This window comes from Uloborus diversus, chromosome 1 (genome assembly GCF_026930045.1).
Source record: "Uloborus diversus isolate 005 chromosome 1, Udiv.v.3.1, whole genome shotgun sequence".
NCBI lineage: Eukaryota > Metazoa > Arthropoda > Arachnida > Araneae > Uloboridae > Uloborus > Uloborus diversus.
Genome location: NC_072731.1, coordinates 91574197 through 91593582, shown reverse-complemented (window position 1 = coordinate 91593582; position 19386 = coordinate 91574197). Strand labels below are relative to the sequence as shown.

The 19386-nt window shown below is 30.4% G+C and overlaps 1 protein-coding gene across 2 annotated transcripts in view; it reads right to left on the bottom strand.

Annotated features, from left to right (window-relative positions):
- LOC129231078 (neuroligin-4, X-linked-like) overlaps nt 1–16291 on the bottom strand; it is a 256715-nt gene extending 240424 nt beyond the window's left edge. For both annotated transcript variants that reach the window (XM_054865331.1, XM_054865326.1), the window contains exon 1: nt 14998–16291. In XM_054865331.1, the coding sequence (XP_054721306.1) occupies nt 14998–15463 (466 nt within the window). In that variant the 5' untranslated portion in view covers nt 15464–16291. The remainder of the gene's footprint in view (nt 1–14997) is intronic.
- Between the last annotated feature and the right edge of the window lie 3095 nt (nt 16292–19386).

Genomic DNA, 19386 nt, shown 5'->3' with positions numbered 1-19386 from the left:
AAATATAAATGTATAATCTTAAATTTAAACAAAATATATTCAGTACAGCAATTTTATCCAACTGTTCGAAAAGAAAAAATAAAAATACAATAGTATTCTTTTTACGTATCTTACTCTCTTTCTTTTGCAAACAAACTAATGGATATTTGAAGGGAAATACTTAACTAAGATTGTTGACGTATTTTTCGAAATCAGATGAACATTTTTATGAATTATTATCATTATTTTAAATTGGAATTTGGGAAATAAAAAACAGACTCTTACAATTTAAAAGAAAAGTATTAAAATTTGAGAAATTAAAAACTTGGTGATGAATGTTAAAAACGTTAAATATTGATATATAATATTAATATGGGCAAGTAATTTTCATCCCCATATTCGGGAATTTATATGAAAAAAAGGGCCTAAATTGGAATTGAAAAAACTATTTAACGAATTTTTTTTTTCGAAAGGGGTTGCAAACCTTTCAGGTGCTAAATGAAAGATACTCTGAAATTTTCAGTGAAATCAACCGGGCAGTTGTCGAGTTTTGTGCGTTCACACAAACAAACGCTTTTTGGTGACTTTATTTTGTACTGTGTATTTTTTGTACAAAAATATACATTAATATTATAATTTATTATAATTTTTGAAAAACCGAAAAAATATTTTAAATTCTAAAAAAATGTAAAAATATCTTCAAAGTTTTGGAGTCGTATTTTAACAGTTTCATCCCTGAATGTGTTCTGAGAATATATATTTTTTAAACATATTTAGAACGAACTAAAAAAAAAAAAACTTTTTTGTGAAAACCTATTTTCTTCACTAGAGATTATAAAAGGTGTGAAACAGTTTTCCCTTTTCCGTGTTTCTGCTTGTCTGATTTTCTTCCCAGGTTTTCAGTTTCCCACTGAATTTATTCTTAGTCTTTTATGCTCACACAAACTGCGATATACGGTAAATATAAGGTTCTATAAGGATAAGAGAAAGATTTATTTGCTCCCTAGCTTAACGAAAACATCAAGTATAGAAATGTTGTGTGTACTGACATTATTACTAGAATGATTAAATTATGTGTGGAATAAAAAAAATTTAATCCCAGTGTAGGGTATGTATGTTTACTTAAATTAAAAGATCTATTGCATGGCTCATGTTTGAATTTTTCACGTGGTGGTTTTTAGCTAGCTCTAAAAAATTCAATAACAGCTCTAAAAGATATTTGTAATAATGCGTATCTGATTGAATGGTGAAAGAAACCATACTAAGAAATTTATTGTGACACGATGATCGACGGCAGCGAGATAAAACATGGGGGAATGTGGAGGGGGATCTGCTCTTTGATTGCACCTGGTCGTGCGTTTTCTCTGAGCAGTGTCTGTGAGCCGAAATACATGGCTCTGTGAGAAAGTGGCTTTCCACTTACGTAACGTGGCGGGCGATGGAGCGTTCGCTTAAGCATTGGTTTCCTAGAAGCGAACACGCTTAGCGTCGGCGTCGTTCCTCGCCGAAGCGAAAACTTGATTCTTCTGCTCATGCGCTCCCGAGCCAATTCGGCGTTCTGAGTGGTCACGTCGGAATCCACTTGAAGCATTGGTTTCCTAGAAGCGAACACGCTTAGCGTCGGCGTCGTTCCTCGCCGAGGCGAAAACTTGATTCTTCTGCTCATGCGCGCCCGAGCCAATTCGGCGTTCTGAGTGGTCACGTCGGAATCCACTTGACTTTGATTTCAGCGTTACGTCGATGAGCGACGTCGAAGATCGGCGATTCGCTTCTAGGAAACCAAGGCTTTAAGCAACGATACGCAAAAAGTTCGGCATGAAGCTAAGATAGAAAGCAGGCGAAACATTCCATATGCTTCAAGATGTCATCAAGGACGATTGCATTTCAAGGTCACAGTTCGGGAGGTGGCATAAGTTGTTCAAGGAGAGCCGGGAGGAAGTCAACGACGAACCTCACTCTGGATGCCCAACAACGGCTGAAACAGACGTGAACGTGGATCGTTTGCACGATGTATTGCGTTGTTGTTGTTTTTGTCTTGTGCCAGATAGACTGGCAATTAAGGGTGCGCTGCTTCACTTTTCTAACTGTACCATAATTTGGTAAGAAGTCCGACTTCCACATTACACAGATGCCGTAAGGACCCTTTTATAGGGTAGGTAACCATTCACAACACAGCAACACATTCACACAAAGGATGGAGAAGAATGGGAGAGAGAAAGTACATTCCTGCTCAAGATAGTACTGAAAAAAAAATTTTAAAAAAGGAACCACATCGCCAAGGGAGGTCAAGTGAGAACAATAAGCAATCTTGATTGCTCAAAAATATATTATTTTGAATTTTTGGCATCTTGAATTCAAATTATGTTTTCACAATCACGAGCGTGGGTGTGTATGAATGCGCGCGTGTGTGTGTATGTATGCATACATGTGTGTGCGTGTTGTGTATGCAGTACTGTGTGTGTACGTGTGCGTATAGGCATATATGTTTGTGTCTGTGTGCAGGCATGAGTATGTGTGTGTGTGTAGGATTGTGTGTTTTTGTCTGTGCGCAGGCATGATTGTGTGTGTATGCATGTGTGTAGGATATGGACGCAACCTGAAGACGGTTTTTGCAAGAGGAGCAGCATCGTGAGGCCGGTCGACGCGACGGTGGTGCTGGCAGAGGGTGCTGGTGAGAAAATAAAATGATAGCACGCCAAAACAGTCAAATAAGAACAATAAGCAATCATGATTGCTCAAAAACTTTGTGATAACTTGGAAAACCTTCAAAACCATGTTGCAACTATCCAGACAGACATTCCCGTCGATGATGATCGTGGTATCTTTGAGGCGTGGCAAACACGTCTCCGCAAGTGTATTGATGCTGTTTGTACAAGTACCATCAATAAATCTTATTTCTCGGAAAATGCACATTACTTTCATAATGAACCCAATATATATATATATATATATATATATATATAAAGTCCTGTGTTAATTATTTTATTTTCAATTAAAAAGGTTCAAACCAAAATATAACATACTACTGTAAAATAACCTTTAGAGGAGTTAAATACAGCATTTTTTTTTCTTAAGAACTTAATGCAAGCCGAAGAACAAGGGATTATTCTCATTACGAAAAATTATTAAGGCTTTTTTTCTTACGTCCTAATGATTTTTCCTCACCCGTCATTGAACCGAAAAACAATAATTCCTAATTGCTGGTAACAAAACATCGTTAATTACCACCTCATTAAAAACTCTTTCATTGTTACCCCAACGCAAAGTCATTTAAAATCTATGTACTGTAAGATTGTATCGTTCCGTTAAAGTATTTTAATGGTGAAAGGTCTAGAAAGTAGCGGTCTCATTTGTCAAGGATTGTATCCCTTGATGTATTTTCAAAGGATTTTCATCCGCTTCAAGAAATCTGTCCGACGTCCATTTTTAGTTCTTCCTTTTTTTTATCTTCTTATGGGCTTTTAGACTCTCGTTCTTGAAAAGAAATGTCATATGGTATTTCAAATGCTATTTTTGGAACCGTAAGAAACGACGATGGAAATATTTCAAACATGTCTAATAAGATTAAAATGTTAAAATTTGCGTACCGATTTTCTTTGCGTATGTATTTGAGTAATAAATAAAAGTCCAGCTTTCTTTTTTTTTCACTGCGGGGAATGTGGTGGTATCTATGTGTGTGTGTGTGTGTTTGTATATTATATGCTTGCTATGCTGTTTGCTTTTTTTGTTTTCTGATTGGTTTTGCGAAACATCTCGCATATTTCAATTTAATTATGTGGTAACAACTTGTAAATGCAAAGCAAAGTTTTGGTATTAATCTGTAGTCAATATTATGGTACCCGAATAGTTTCGGAGTAGTTTTTGTTTTTTTTTTTAAATAATATTTTTCTTTTTTAACAGACGGATCGTAAAAGAAACATTTTGCCAATAACGCTTCACAGATGAAATAAAGGGTAGTTTAAATTATAAATTGGTGTCACGAAATGTGAGCACCTTTGTTTTAGTTTTCCTACATGAGTTAATGAAGTTTTAGCTTCCTGCAGGAAAATAATTACATAGGAAAGTCATATAAAAAGTATGTATCCTTTTTATGAATGTTGATAAGCTCTATATACCCAATCTTTCCATTTATAACACTGAATGTACCTCTTTTTGTCTTTGTTCAAAGAACAGACGACACCATTTTGGATACCAATCGTTGGCTGCCTTCTACTGAGCTGCTAGTGGCACATTTTTATTAAAAATGGTACCTTTATTTGCAAAACTTCGATAATGCATTGTGAAATAAATCTAAACTTAGCTCAAATTTAGAAGATTTAATGTTTTACTTTCCAAATTAGTTTATTTTTATGTTACTTGATAGGGGCATAAAGAGAGAAAAGGGAAAATTGGACAACACATTTTCAAAAGTTTGAAATTTTCTTACAGAGAAAATAACCGCCAATAACGTCAACAGCTCTATTCATTTTAGTGTACAGACATTCAGTAACGATAACAATTGTTATAAAATTAACAGTGTTAACACTAATCAATGAGAAAACTGGTATATCCATTTGAGCATGACGTCCCTGTTTAAAAGAGATTTCACTTTCAGATTTAGTTATTGAAAACCAACAGTGAACAGTTCTTAGTTTAGCATGATAAGTTACACAAGGAATTTAAAGGGAAAAAAACACCGTTTGTTGGATAAACTAAGGAAACAAAATTATGTTAAAGGACAAAATCTTGTAAGAAGAGGGAACTATATAAGGTGACATAATTAGTTCGAACAGTTTTATTCCAGTAAGCACAAATATAGCAAGAAATAAATGAAGAAATGTACGAAAAAAGTTCCGGAGATATTTTAGAAGACGTAACAAACAGAGTGGCATTGATAAAATATAAATAAATAAAAACTATTATCCGGGAACCCCTTCAATTATTTCAAAGACGTTTAACGAATGCGTCGTCAATGTAAACAGATCAATAATTTATCTTCTTAAAGAACTATGAGTTGCTTAATAAGGCTCGAATTAGATGAAAGGGAAAAAATAGATCACTTAAAATGCTTTAAATTACCACTGTTCAAAAGGAGGATAAGTCGGTTTTATTTTATTGTGAATGTTTTACTGTTAACATCATTTTACGAACTTTCAAATTAAGTTATTTAAAAAAGAGATTATTATTGTTATCTATATTTGAATTAAATTTGAATTCAATGTACAAACTCCAGTAAAGACAATTTTATTTTTATATATTTACGTCTGCATGACTTATGCATCTCTTTAGCCGATGTAAAAGTAAGCAACAACTGTGATTTTACTTTCAGTACTATTTTGATGTAGCTAAGAAATGCTTTAGTTGATTTTCCTCCTTTAACTTTGCAGTCCATTTGTGTAGTTTTCATTTCTGACCTTGTGTGCTGAAATACAAGAACAAAAAAGTTCTCAACGTCATACGTTCCTGATGAAGAAATATTAATAATTGGGTTTTCCGGAAACAAAAATAGTTAGATATTGCTTTTCTACTAAATTATACCTGCATGAGAACTAAAGATACTTTTTGCGATGTATGCACATTAAGGATTAATAAAGTTAAAAAATATTAGTGATATATTTGTATTCTAAAAACTCTTTGATTTCTTTAAAAGATTGTATGAAATAGTAATTTGCACTCTAAGACCATTAAGAGAGAAACAACGGATATTAGAAATTCGATGTTGCTATACAGAAAAGCAGCCATGTTCTGTTCCTGTTTTAATTTGAAAGCGTTATCCATAACTCTTATTGTGACAGGTCGAAGTTTAACTAGGCTTTTGATCAAATTCTGAATAATATTTTATTTATTTTGTCATTTTGGTGCATTCATTTCTCCCTCTTTAAGGTCTTAAGAATCCGTTCCAAAGTTGCCCATTAGTTGAGCAAGGAAAAATAGCTAATATGTACAACTCATTTGTTATTTTTATGACTTAGAATTGCATACCTATTATATTTTTAAACAAAAAAAGATATAACTCAAAAATATTTTTCGCATTAAAGAAACAGCTGCTTCAAAATCAGTTTTTGCTTTTAACTATACTTTATTTACAATTTCCATTCATATTTTAACTGACAGTTTAACATTTAAAAAATGCTATAATTCTTAAAACTGGTAAATGTTAATGAAATTTTCAAAAATAAAAAGAGAAAAGAAAAAGAAACGATTTATCGACGCATTTTCATTTCTTAAGTTCATACATTGAAATAATTCAGATTCCGTTTCAGTAAGGTATCTTAAACATGTCTTCCATTATGTCCACGTAATTAAACTTGGATCATCGTTCCCGATTACACGATTGGCTGAACTCGGCTCTTGCAATTTTAACGTAATATGAACTATGGTTCGTTAATTCTCTTTCGAAAGCACGTGATGAAGCATATCATAGCCACTACGTGATAGATTTGCTTCACTCTTTATCATGATCATATATTTTTGATTTGATTTTAGGAATTCATCGGTTTTTACACATATAAACTAATGCTATTAGTTAACTATTTTTTTAAACAATATTTGTTTTCTATTTTTTATTAAAAAGCGAGAGAGGAAATCTCGCCTAGGCCGCGTTATCACTGCGAATGCAATAAAGGACATCCGTTTTTGAAAAACTGTTTTAACGAAATTTAATTGGTATTTGGATAAGTAATATTTAAATTCCCAAATGGTAGGATGGTGAAATTAATAAGAATATAATTTTGTAGTTTTATATAGCCGTTTGTATTGTTAGTGTTGTCGGAACATGTGCCAGAACGACAAAAAAAAGCGTCAGTCATTGAAGCGTTCTTAGTGAAAAGTAGAGTCAATCACCGCTGACTGACGAGGAAACTTAAACATAAATTCGACACATTTTAAGGTAAAAAATGAGTAAGTACAATTTAGTTAAAGATTTTACATCCACATCATAACATATGAAAATAAAAAGATTAACCGCACGTATATATATATATATATATATATATATATATATATATATATATATATATATATATATATATATATATATATATATATATATATATATATATATATACACACACAACGATACACACGTAATTTTAAAAAATAAAATTTAGCAGAAGAGACGTTGTTAAATTTCGTAACACCAAATTACTGTCTACTTTCTAATAGAATTTAAAAAATTGTAAACATTTGTAAAATGACATGTCAGCTTGGAAAAGAGAAAAAATGTCTAGAAGTAAACCAATAATTAATTAAAATCATGTGGCAGTTACAGAAATTTATTCAGATTTAAAACTCCAACGTTATATATTATTGAAGTGTTTAATGACATAAAAACAAAGTTTGTAGTTTTTATTGACGGATATCTTTGAAAAAAAAAACACTGAACCTCTAATTTGTTAAATTTCATGTACTATAGTCCACAATGCTAATGTTTTCGTAACACAGCTTATTAAAACAAAAAGATAAAATTTTTGCCTCGCATTTTTTAACCATACAAAATACCAGATGTGAAAATATTTCTTCTAGGTCATTTTTGAAAAAGTAAGTTATCTTAATTATTGCACTTTGCCCCAAATTCATCTACTTATTGCATATCATAGCGGAAAAAAATCGGAGCTATGCGTATGTAAATAAATTATTTTTTTAAAGCCATGGTCAGATGACTCTCATCTGCCTCCTCCTAAACGACAAGCTTGGAAACAAGTACTCTTAACACGCACTGTATTTCTAATTACAGTCAAAGTTTCCCTTGTTAATGTCACAAAGAACACGCCATGTAAGTAATAATGGAGTATCCTGGCAGCGGAATGCTGAATAAAGGATGAGAGTGGATAGTGAAAAAGGAAATGATCTTGGAATTCCAATTCATCTTCTCATTCTAATTTGAACAATAAATCTCTAATTTGTCTTTAATTGCATTCGCTTTAAACAGAAAAAAAAAACAATTACACGATTCTTTATCAGAAAGATGTAATAAAAGACAATGCCTGTGCACGGTGGAAGAACAAATGCACTTACTGGAATTAATAAATACTAATACCATGGGAACAGGTATGTTTTATTGAAAATGCCTCCTAATTTCGAGAAAAAAAAAGACAAAATTTCAAAGACGAACATTTTGAAACATGTAATTTTCAATATTAATATTTTAAATTGGAAATATTTTGAAGTATACTTCATATACATATTGTACGTACTTTTAAATAAAAGAATACTTTCGTATTCCCAAGCAGTCTCAAACCTATTACATTTTCTTTAACATCATTATATTACGTAACAATTAAATAAATATTTCGTAATATAAGAAGCATAATTGAGTTTTTAGATCCTTTTGACCTGATTGGAAGTTTGTTTTTAAAATTACACTATATTAGAAAAAAGCTATTTTACAATAAAAACAGTGGAACATTACTTTTGGTTTTTAGCATAAAACTTTTACTTTTAAAAAATGGAAAACTTTCACTTAAAAATTCATGGGGAAAAATGAAAAAATAAAATATTTTTCAATGAAATATTTCCTATTTGATTATTACAAATTTGTTTAATCAAAACAATGATTAAAAAAAGAATGATTAAATAAATGCATAGAAAATGAAACAATAAAGCAATAAATACTTAATTGATTTTTATATGATCGTTAACTAATTAGTGAATACACTAATGTATGAATGAATAAGGAAATTATTAAAGAATGAAAGTAACTGAATTTATTTGTAAGTGAGAGATATAATAAAAAATCGAATATGTAAACGAAATTGCTTGTATTATTATATCCTTTTGTTTTCAGAGAAACCTTTTAATGACTGGAATTTACAACATGTGTTACTTCATGGTTAAAGCGCTCCACACTCCATTACATATACTATTATACAAAATTTTGTAAAAACATGAAATAACGAGTGAATCTATTTGTTTTTCTCAAAGTAACAATGCTTTTAAACATCCCCAGAAAGATATATGTGAAGCTTAAATACGTGGCTTAGTTTAATAACTAAGGAACAAAGGTCATATCAGTATTCAAAGGTTTAAAAAAAGATTTTATAATCATGTTACAAAGTATAAACAAAACAAAGTCAAATTGTTAGTCTGATGCACTCGATATTTGTGATGGATTTTGGGCACGTAAAATACTATATAATACTATTTTCTGAGCAATAATTTTATTCGTAGTGAATTTATTACATATTCAATAATTATGTGTCGTTGCATCTTTGATTCTCAATTAAGAAACAATCCTTTATTTCTGGCAGTTTTGAATTTACTATTTACATTCAGAACTGTTATCATAATAAAAATCAACATTTAAATATCATTAGACCGAAACAGTCTGTGAATATCTTCATCATCGTTGCATCATTACTTCCGGTTACTATGGCGAACGAGCGCAACGTAAGTGTTAAATAAGTACACGAACAGAATTCGAAGATTGTACGTTGATGAGCGCATCGCAGCATACATGTTATGGCAATCACGTTCTAGACTCAGTTTATGCATTTACCTATATTATATTCGAGAGTTCCCGTTTAGTTAACTCCTACGTGACTAGTAATTTAAAGTGATGTTTGATTAAAGATCCTTTCTTTCGTCAATTTGATTTATTAAACGTTATTGATATGCGACTACTATATGCTTCTTCCATAAATCACTTCAAAATTCAAGCTAAATTAAGTGTTCGCAAAATAAATAATTTTGACTTTTTGATTGGAAATTTACTATCAAATTAGATGCATAAACTTCGTTGCAGCTTTCCTCGTATTTTGTAAGCATAACAGTTTTCAAAGTTAACATTATATATATATATATATATATATATATATATATATATATATATATATATATATATATATATATATATATATATATTCAAGAAAAACTACTAAACTTGGAGTCGTGCAGACGACAACACTTATTCAGCACAATATACTGAAATAAAAAGCTGAATCCTTCAAAAACAGTGGTTCAGGACCCTGTCAATGTTCAATCAATGTCGTTAAAAATGACTGACTGATCCAAATGCATGCAATACACGTTAATCACTTGTTTTTCCTTTTTACGCAGACACGTAGGTTTTGCGTTTATTTATTTATTTATTTTGACACTATTTTGTATTTTAAAATTATGTTTAAAATCCCATGCTTCATTAAGTATAATGCTTTAAAATATTTCTTTTTACCCATTGTTGTTAACAAATCCTGTTTACATTTTGTTACCCTTTTGTGTCAACAAATTAAAATAAATGTATACCGCATGAAAACGTACAAAGCTCTCTATGTATTTTTTATATTATTCTCTTACATTTCAATTTTTTTCAATAAATATCTTTTTGGATTTACTTGTCTAACATTTGCTAATTACGTTTTCTGAACCTCTAATATTATTTTATTAGTTAGAACTACTATTTATTACAGTTGATTAAGCATTTTGCTGGTTTATGTATCTTCATTTTTTAATGTTAGCTTAGAAACATCATTTTATGTTTACTCCGCCTCATTTCTTTTAATGCATTTGGCTTCAAAATACGTATAAGCTTCAGAAGACTAAATTCTTCACTCTGGGGAAAAGATTATATTTGCAGTGTTCTGCTATTCAATATAGCAAAAAAAGTGAGAAAACGTGTACTAGTTGATTGTACCGTAGAATAATTCTGAAGTCTATGTTGAAGTACTGTAAACAATCTTGTAGGTGTTGAAATATCTCGTGCCATACTTTGATGTAATATATTCTTACAAAAAAATGTTGTGACGATACAAAATAAAAACGGTTATTTTTAACTTTTAAAACTTTTATATTTCTGGTTTAAAGTGTCATTACATTTATTAAGATAATTTACTTCACATTAAATTTCTCAAATCCACCCTCAAGCGAGAATAAATACTGATAATAATTTTAACAGGCTTTCCTAATAGTCAATCCTTAACTTTGAATAATTACGCAGTATTTACGAATTTGTCTTTAGATTTATGCCAACATATTCGAAATTTATGTTAAAATATAAGCGAGGAAAAAATTGGATGAATTGTAGCTATTTACCCCTAACTGACCAAATTTTTGAGTGTATCTAAATAAGACTAAATGTCACGTTTACTAAACATTGTTAAATATATATATATATATATATATATATATATATATATATATATATATATATATATATATATATATATATATATATATATATATATATATATATATATATATATATATATATATATATATATATATATATATATATATATATATATATATATATATATATATATATATATATATATATATATATATATATATATATATATATATATATATATATATATATATAAATTGAGAAATGCCATTTTCATTCTGCCATTTTTTTCTTTTGTCCCCGCTTTACGTCCCGCTACCGGACGAAGTTTTTGTAAAACATTATGTAGATTTAAAGATATAGATATTTTTCTCATTCTGCTACTATGGGATCTGAATCCTATTAAAAAAAGTCAAAAACCTAAGTACAATATTCCGTTCTTCTTTGACTAAATTCTGGAACTTTAAGTACGTTTTAGCATTCATGTATTGTAGACTGTGTTTTTCATGTTCTGAAGTGTTCATGTGTTTAGTTTCTGAAATACTTTGAATTTTTGATTTTAAGAAGCCTTTAAGGCAATTTCGTTCAGGTTGTTATTTGTTTTTGTCTTTTATAGCACAGAAACAGTTTTGAATTGCAGTATGTTCCATTATAACACATTAAAGTTTGGAATTTCACAAAAGAGAAAACTAAAAAATATAAATTGCAAACACTCTAAAATTATGTTTACTAAGAAATTGCAAAGAAAAACAAAGAAAATTTTTCTTGTTGTGAGTATCAAGTACAAAAGTACTTGACCCACATAATGGGTGGAGGAGGAGGATTAACCCTTCTTTGGGTGATTCATATGAAAAGGGTTATAGCAACCCCGTGAAAGGACATTTGGGCAAATTGTTAAACAAAAACTTTTATAGTTATTTCCATTTTTGATTTAAATATAAAGAAATTAATGCTAAAATTTACCTAAATGTGTGTTCACAAATGCTGTCAGATTTTTTTTTATCATACTTTGACCCGTTCTCGCTCTTCCCTCACTTTAACTGAGTAAGCTTAAATATTTATTTCAAACTCGATACACGGAACAAGCGAATTATTCTAAAAGAACAAAAAAAAAAGAGAATATTTAAAATGTCGATTGAAACTCATTTATGTTAATGATGCATTATTTCCTTAGAACATAAAAACCAAAACCAAACAGAGTCTGAAACCCATTGCTCTCATGTGATTCCCTAGAATGCACTTTTATCAAAATCGAAAGCAGAAACAAGGAAAAATGCTTCATAGATACAGAAGCTATAAAATAAACGAAATCATTGATTATTACTAAAGGGAAACTTCTTTTTGATGATGAAACTATCTGTTTTTCATTAAGAGACGCAAATGGTGTCTTAAAATCAATACTGCGCATTAAAAAGAATAAACGTATTTATTTAATGCACAATGTTGCATGCAGGTCATGAGAACTGGTTTTATTTGATTTGAATACGAATGCGATTGATGTTATCAAACGTGCTGTTAAGTGACTTAATTACTACGAGTTTACTGCAGCTTATGATAGTAAAAGGAAACATACTTGATAAAAACGTAAAATAAAAAAAAAAAAAACATGCGCACTTAGACCGACCAACTGCAAATTAAAAAAAAAAGTAAATTAAAATCAATATAATTGTTATATCTGCACTGTTCGCAGAGCCTTTAATAATTTATATCACATGGTCATAGTCATTATTCGTCTATGGTGAAAGAAAATGACAGCTTCTGACGTGAGAAAAACGTACCTTATCCCAAAAGTCAAGGTTTCAGATTCAGTGCTTAACAAAGTTATACACTAGTTTTAATGAACCAAGAAGGTATCAACAATTTCTAATTTAAGTCAAAAATCATCTCTTTCGACTGTTGTCAACATTGAAATTTTCCAATACTTTTTTTTTGTAACCAAATGTACGAAAAATAATTGTTCAACTTTTATTAATGTATCTGTCAATTACAAATATCGTGGGAAATGCGACCAGATGCCACTCTCGAGGTAGCGTGGAATGCATGCAAACATGATTTACTTAAAGGAAAAAATACTACTATTTAGAGAAATAAATATGCACATCTACGAGAAAATGAACACATTATTCCAAAAAATATGTAATTCAATGGTGCAAAAAGTGAAAAATGTCTTAAGCAAAAATTATTAGAAAAATAACCAGAAAACTGGATACCTTGGAGCCTATCATGCGGATTGAGTTTAGTTTTGCATGATTCAGTTTTCCTAAAGACAAAGTGTAATCGCTGTTTTTTTTTACTTTATTTTTAAATCTCTTAATCTCTATCATTATTAGTATTCTTTTTTTTTTCAGTTTCGAAATTGAAACTTTAAAATATATTGATTTCCTTTTTGATCATTTCCTATATGAACGATGGTCTCGCAGATTCTCTCACTACTATCTGGTTTTGTGGTGAGTTTTTTGCGCTGATGAAGAGGCCGCATTGTAGCCATAAAATAGCTTCATGCTGTATTTTCTTGAGAATTCTTGCTCCATTTACTGCGGTTTACACTTTGAACATGTCTTATATGAGACAGCGAGAAGCAAAGTAATCTAAGTGCCGAAGTTAAGAACTTGGAGGTAACCACTATCAGTGGCAGGAGAACATCTCATCTTTTTCAGTGCGAGGAATAATTCTAGTAGCTTTGATGGATGCTGTTATACAGCATGATTTAGGAAAACAAATAATGAAAGCCAACCCTGAACTTAAAACGAGTTTTTTTCGAAACTTTAAAAAGTCCTCTTACATAATTTTGCCTCGTATTGCCTCAGATATTCCTATTTTCTACAAGAAATAGACAATATGTTTGTTGTTATCATATTTTAAAGCAATTTGAAACCGCACATTGCTATAGGTGCCTTACACGTAGTAAAGATACCTGGATCAATTACATACTTTATTGTAATAGGGATTTGAGCACTTATCCCATGCGCACTTAGTACCTTAAAACAAAAATGTACAACTTTGTTAGTCATTCAAAGCCCGAGAATTAACGATATTTTTACATTTTACCACTGCTGCGTAAAATGAATTAGCAAGCAAAAAATAAGTTAATTGATAATGCGATAGTATGAATTTCAGGTAACTGAGGATGTTCTCATGAAATATCAAGAACATAAACTAATACATTATTCACTTGAAATCAAAGAAAAAACATAATTAAGGATGCACATTTAAGAGATTAATTAATTTTCCTACTGAAAATAGTATTTCTACAGCGTGTTAAACTTCAGTGACTAAAATAAAAGTGGTAAAGGTGAAAAATTAGGGATTCCGCATCATTAATAATTAAATGCTTAATAAATGTTAAAATACATTAAATAACCATTTATAAAAATCAGGGAAAATAAATTGAAAAAGCAGAAAAGGTTGTAAATTTATAAGATAAAACCAACGTACCAAACAGCAAAGCTGTACATAAGAAAAGATGTCTTATACGGTATGTTTCCAATAAATTGTTCAACTAATAAACGTTATAAAGGAGCTAATGAATTACAGCTTTTTTTTTTTTGCAGCATTATGATGTTAAATATATGTTCACAAGTATTTCCATTGATTCATTGCTTCAAACTAAGCTGATTAACAGCATATATGTGCATTGTCGCTATGAAAAAACCAAACATTCAGAAAAACAGTAATGTGGTTTAAATTATGTATAAACAATACTTTTGTCACAACTTATGAATGTCAATTAATTAAAGTCGAACAAAATATAAAAGTTATGTTTCTTTTCTTTATAATAAAGAGTTTAATGTTGAAAATAATATTAATACTTAATTACTTTGTTTCAAAGCATAATATGAAGTTAAAAATTGCAAGAGTTTGAATTTTTTGATTGATGTGTTATCCTTGATGACTAACGAGTTACTAACATTTATAAAAATGATATTCATACAATTAAGATGTACTATTAGGTATTCACAATATCTTAAGCAACTCACCGTTGGCCGGACTGTAGATATTGAGGTAGAGGCAGTCTTCGCTCTGATTGGTCAGAAAAGGCAGCAACCTTTTCAAATAGTCCAATCGTCCAGCTGGCATTTTCTTGAGAGCTTCAGTTTCGTTGGAGACGTCCGGTAATTTTTGTGGACATACTGGACTCAAATGATCGGCTAACCTGACCCCTTTCCAATGAGGGGGTGTTACGGGAGGCATGAATCGGAGAGATCCAATGGGCACCCCCGCATAGGGCACACCCAAGAACTTCTCCACAGGCTGCAGATGACGATTTGACAAAGTAACGATAACACCTCTTAGAGAACCATATTTAGTAGATACCACTCGGGAACTTGGTCGCTGGATGTCACACTTCACTTGAAATATTACAAGAGCACACGTAACTACTAATATTGCGCCTGTTGACTTTGCAGTTTCATTCCATCTGCGACTGATGGCTGATAACATCATTTTGCTTTTTAGAAGAGTAAACCCCTTATTAGCATTAACAAGACAGAATGATGTATCATAATGCAGTTACCACAAATTCTTGCAATAATATTACATCTAGGTCATTCTTATTTCATTTATTACATTTTAACATCGAACTTGAACGTTCACTCTACAAAAGTGCCTACGTTTGTGTACATATCATTGATTTTCTATGGTTATAATTATTTTTTTTTACTTCAACCTTTCTATATGGTATTTTTTTAATAGTCCTAATTCTTTTTTGTTTCTTTTTTCTTTCAAGTTTAAATATTTTTTTGTTACAAATTGCATAGATTGTTGTTTTCAGTAATTTTTATTAAAAGTTGATCGATATCATATCATCTGATTAAATGATATAGATTACAATTTAGACAGGTTTCTTTTTTTTCTTTTGAACCGTACTCATAAAATTAAATTGAAACTGTTTAGATAATTACTATTTGAATATAAATTTGTAGTTTTAAAAGTAAAGACGCATCCATTGGTAGCACATACACCGAGATAGATAAAAAATGTTCTGATTAAATGCAATGAAAAACGCCAAGATTTATTCCATTCACACTCATGAGCAAATTATTTCTTGATAAACTTCACCACCTGAGACCACCAACTTTTCTCCAGTCATTGCATCTGTTCATGAGGAAAAATCCAATGTACAAGAGGGGAAAAAAACAGATAAAAAAAGCACACTCAAGTCCACCTTCTCACCAACCCCCGCAGACAAAATCATTGATGGAGCACCTCTTCTTGATTGCTGTTCTTTCTGATCGGGTGACTGTGTAAAGCGTGGGTGACTAAAACGTCCGATTCAGGCCCTTGGCGTCGTCTGAATCATGTGCTTCCCGAATCCCCTTCTTCGAGATGGCTCAGTGCGCCTGCGCTGATGAGGAAGGAAAAGGGGCAGCCGGAGTTTGGACTTTTCCTCCAAAATGGAGTTAAGAAGACGGGATCGCGCACCCTGCGGAACAATTCCTTTGTTTTTCCTTGCAATTAGCAACCGATTTGTTTAGGTGGATATTTTTTGTTCATCTGAAACATATTTTTTGCATTTGTTCTGGGAGGATTTTTTTTTTTTTTTTAAAATAAAGTACCAACAAGACGGTTTGCTCTTTTGTGCAGAAATTCAAGTAACAGAAAACTGTCAATTTCCAAATTAAAAGTTAGTACTAAAACTATGTGCAACTCAATGTATCTTGCTTGCTTCTTTTGTTTTAGTAAAATGCTGTATTCTGACATAAAATAAAGCGGAATAAAATTGGAACACATTAAACAGATTGAGTGAGATTGCTTATTTTTTTCTTTCTTTGTGATGTGACTATTTATTCCGACACTGCAAATAAGCAAGCACTTTTTGAACACTGTTTGCACACGTATACTTGTCTCCTTTTTGGGAACATTATTTTTGTTGTACATATTAGAACCGTTGTGATAACTCATGTGATATTACTTTTTGAACACGGACATTTAATTGTCCCCGTTTTATACTTTTTTCGGTCGGTTTTCAAAACACTTCTAAAAACACTGTTCGGAACATGTATTTCCTTTTTAGGGCACTTTTTATACACTTCATGGATAGTGTAAAAGAATGGTTTTTGAACTTTTCCAATAAACATTTTGTGGCACACGTTTTGGTACAGTTTTTAAGATATATTTTGGAACAATTACGGATCACTAATGTCCTCCCGGAATGCGCGCTACACAAGTATAAAAGAAGCTTATAAAAAGAAAAAATCCTCACCAAATTTACTTTTGTTCAGACTGCGGGCTTGGTGATGGATTAAGGCTTTGGCTGAATATGATTATTAATGTGCATTATTACAATGAAAATTTAAAATTTAATGGCACCTCAAAATCAATTGAAAAGTTTATAGCAAAATGACAATAAAACAAAAAAGTAGCTAGAAATTGTAGTACAAAATCATATTTACTTCAGAAATAACATCTAAATTTGAAATATAAATTTCCATAGCTACATTTTCAAAGCCAATCAATAATGTAAAAAGTAAACAAAAATTTGTCAAAAACAAATGGTTACATAAGTTAGTTTAAAAAAAGATCCTTTAGCACAAATACTTGTTAATACTGTCAATAAATCTAATTTGTTTACGTTCCCTCTACTTAGATAATCAGTACAGTCTACAGCTCGGTTTATGATCAATGATCATTAAAGTAAGTAGTGTTTTTTTTTAAACCATTAAAATGCAATGAAATTCTTTAATTTCTTTCAAAATCATTTCTGTTAAATTTCACCGCAAAGATGGAATTACCTATTAATTAGTATTTCGTTTTTCTTCCATGTGCGAAGAACAGGGAGAAATGTATTAAATAAAAAAAAAACAATTTCATTGGAATTAGGACTAAAAATTTCATTTTACTCATTCCCAAATGTATGTTTAGTGTTTTTGACCCGTCTGCAAGTGTATGTGAACGTACGGGCAATCAAAATGCCCATTTTTGATAAGTACTGAATTCATTATCAACAGTTTTCACGTGACGTCAATATGTACGTATGTTTCAGAGGAGGATTCGTATATGTTCCAGTACCAGAAACGCCAATAAGAAATATTTGAATAATGATTCCTAGTCAGTCTTGTGTGAAAGTGGAATTTAACTTTCTTGAAAAGTAACGGCGTTCTGGTAAGTTCAAACACCAATTCACCCCATATTTTAATGTATATCGGATAATTGAAAAACTGAACGCCGTAATAAGCTAAAATTTTGTATGCAGACTGAGTGGCGTCTGGTTGTGCATCTCCCTTTTTGGAATTCACATTCCCCCTACATATATATATATATATATATATATATATATATATATATATATATATATATATATATATATATATATATATTGTATTTGTTTACCAATAATATGTGAGATTTTTTGTACAAAAAAAAATCGACATTAACTAAATATTTTTAAAGATCGTAGTTTACTAAATGTATAATTTTAAAGGAAATAATGTTTCAAAAGGCGTTTTAGTGTAATTATATTTCAAAGAATGTTTTTCTTAGTTTAGTCAAAGCTATGTCTTATTTTTTCCTTTCCACAAATTTAAAAACAATATCCAAAAAAAAGAAAGTTGTTTATGATATTGGTGTTTTTCAAATAAGGGGATATCTTCTTTTTTTTTTCAAAATTTATTTCCTGCCTATGCGGAAAAGATGTTCCATGCTTTATAAATCACAGATTTATGGAAAAATGAAAAGAAAAAAAATAATTTTAAGTTCTGAACGGCCACAAGGGATTTGAATTTTAGAAATTTTAGGCTTTTTTGGACAAAAACTTGAAGTCCATCGATTGTTATTGCTTTGAGAATTATACATTCTACCTATGTGGATATGATGTTCCATAATATGCAGATTAATTGAAAACTAAAATAAGAAGTTGAACTTTTACTCAAAATATTTTGCAAGGGAATCGAACTATAAAAATTTTTGGGCTTTTTCGATAAAAATTCAATATTGGTAATTTTTTTTAATAGTTTCAGAAGCTACCTATAAAGAAAATATGTTATAAAAACAGACATGAGGGAGGAGAGATTTAAAAAGAATAAATATGTTAGTCGCACTACCGCAAGGGGTGTCACATTTAGTTTATTGAACCCTTTTATGTCAAAGTTCACTGTGTTTTTTCAAAGTAAAGCAGGCATTTTAATTTTTTTTAATATTTATTACGATGAAGTAAAACATATAAACATATGTATTGCAATTAAGTACTAAATGATGGCAACTTTAAATTTACAGACATATTAAATAATTTTTAAACTTAAAAAAATACATACACACACACACACACACACACACACACACACACACACACATATATATATATATATATATATATATATATATATATATATATATATATATATATATATATATATATATATATATATATT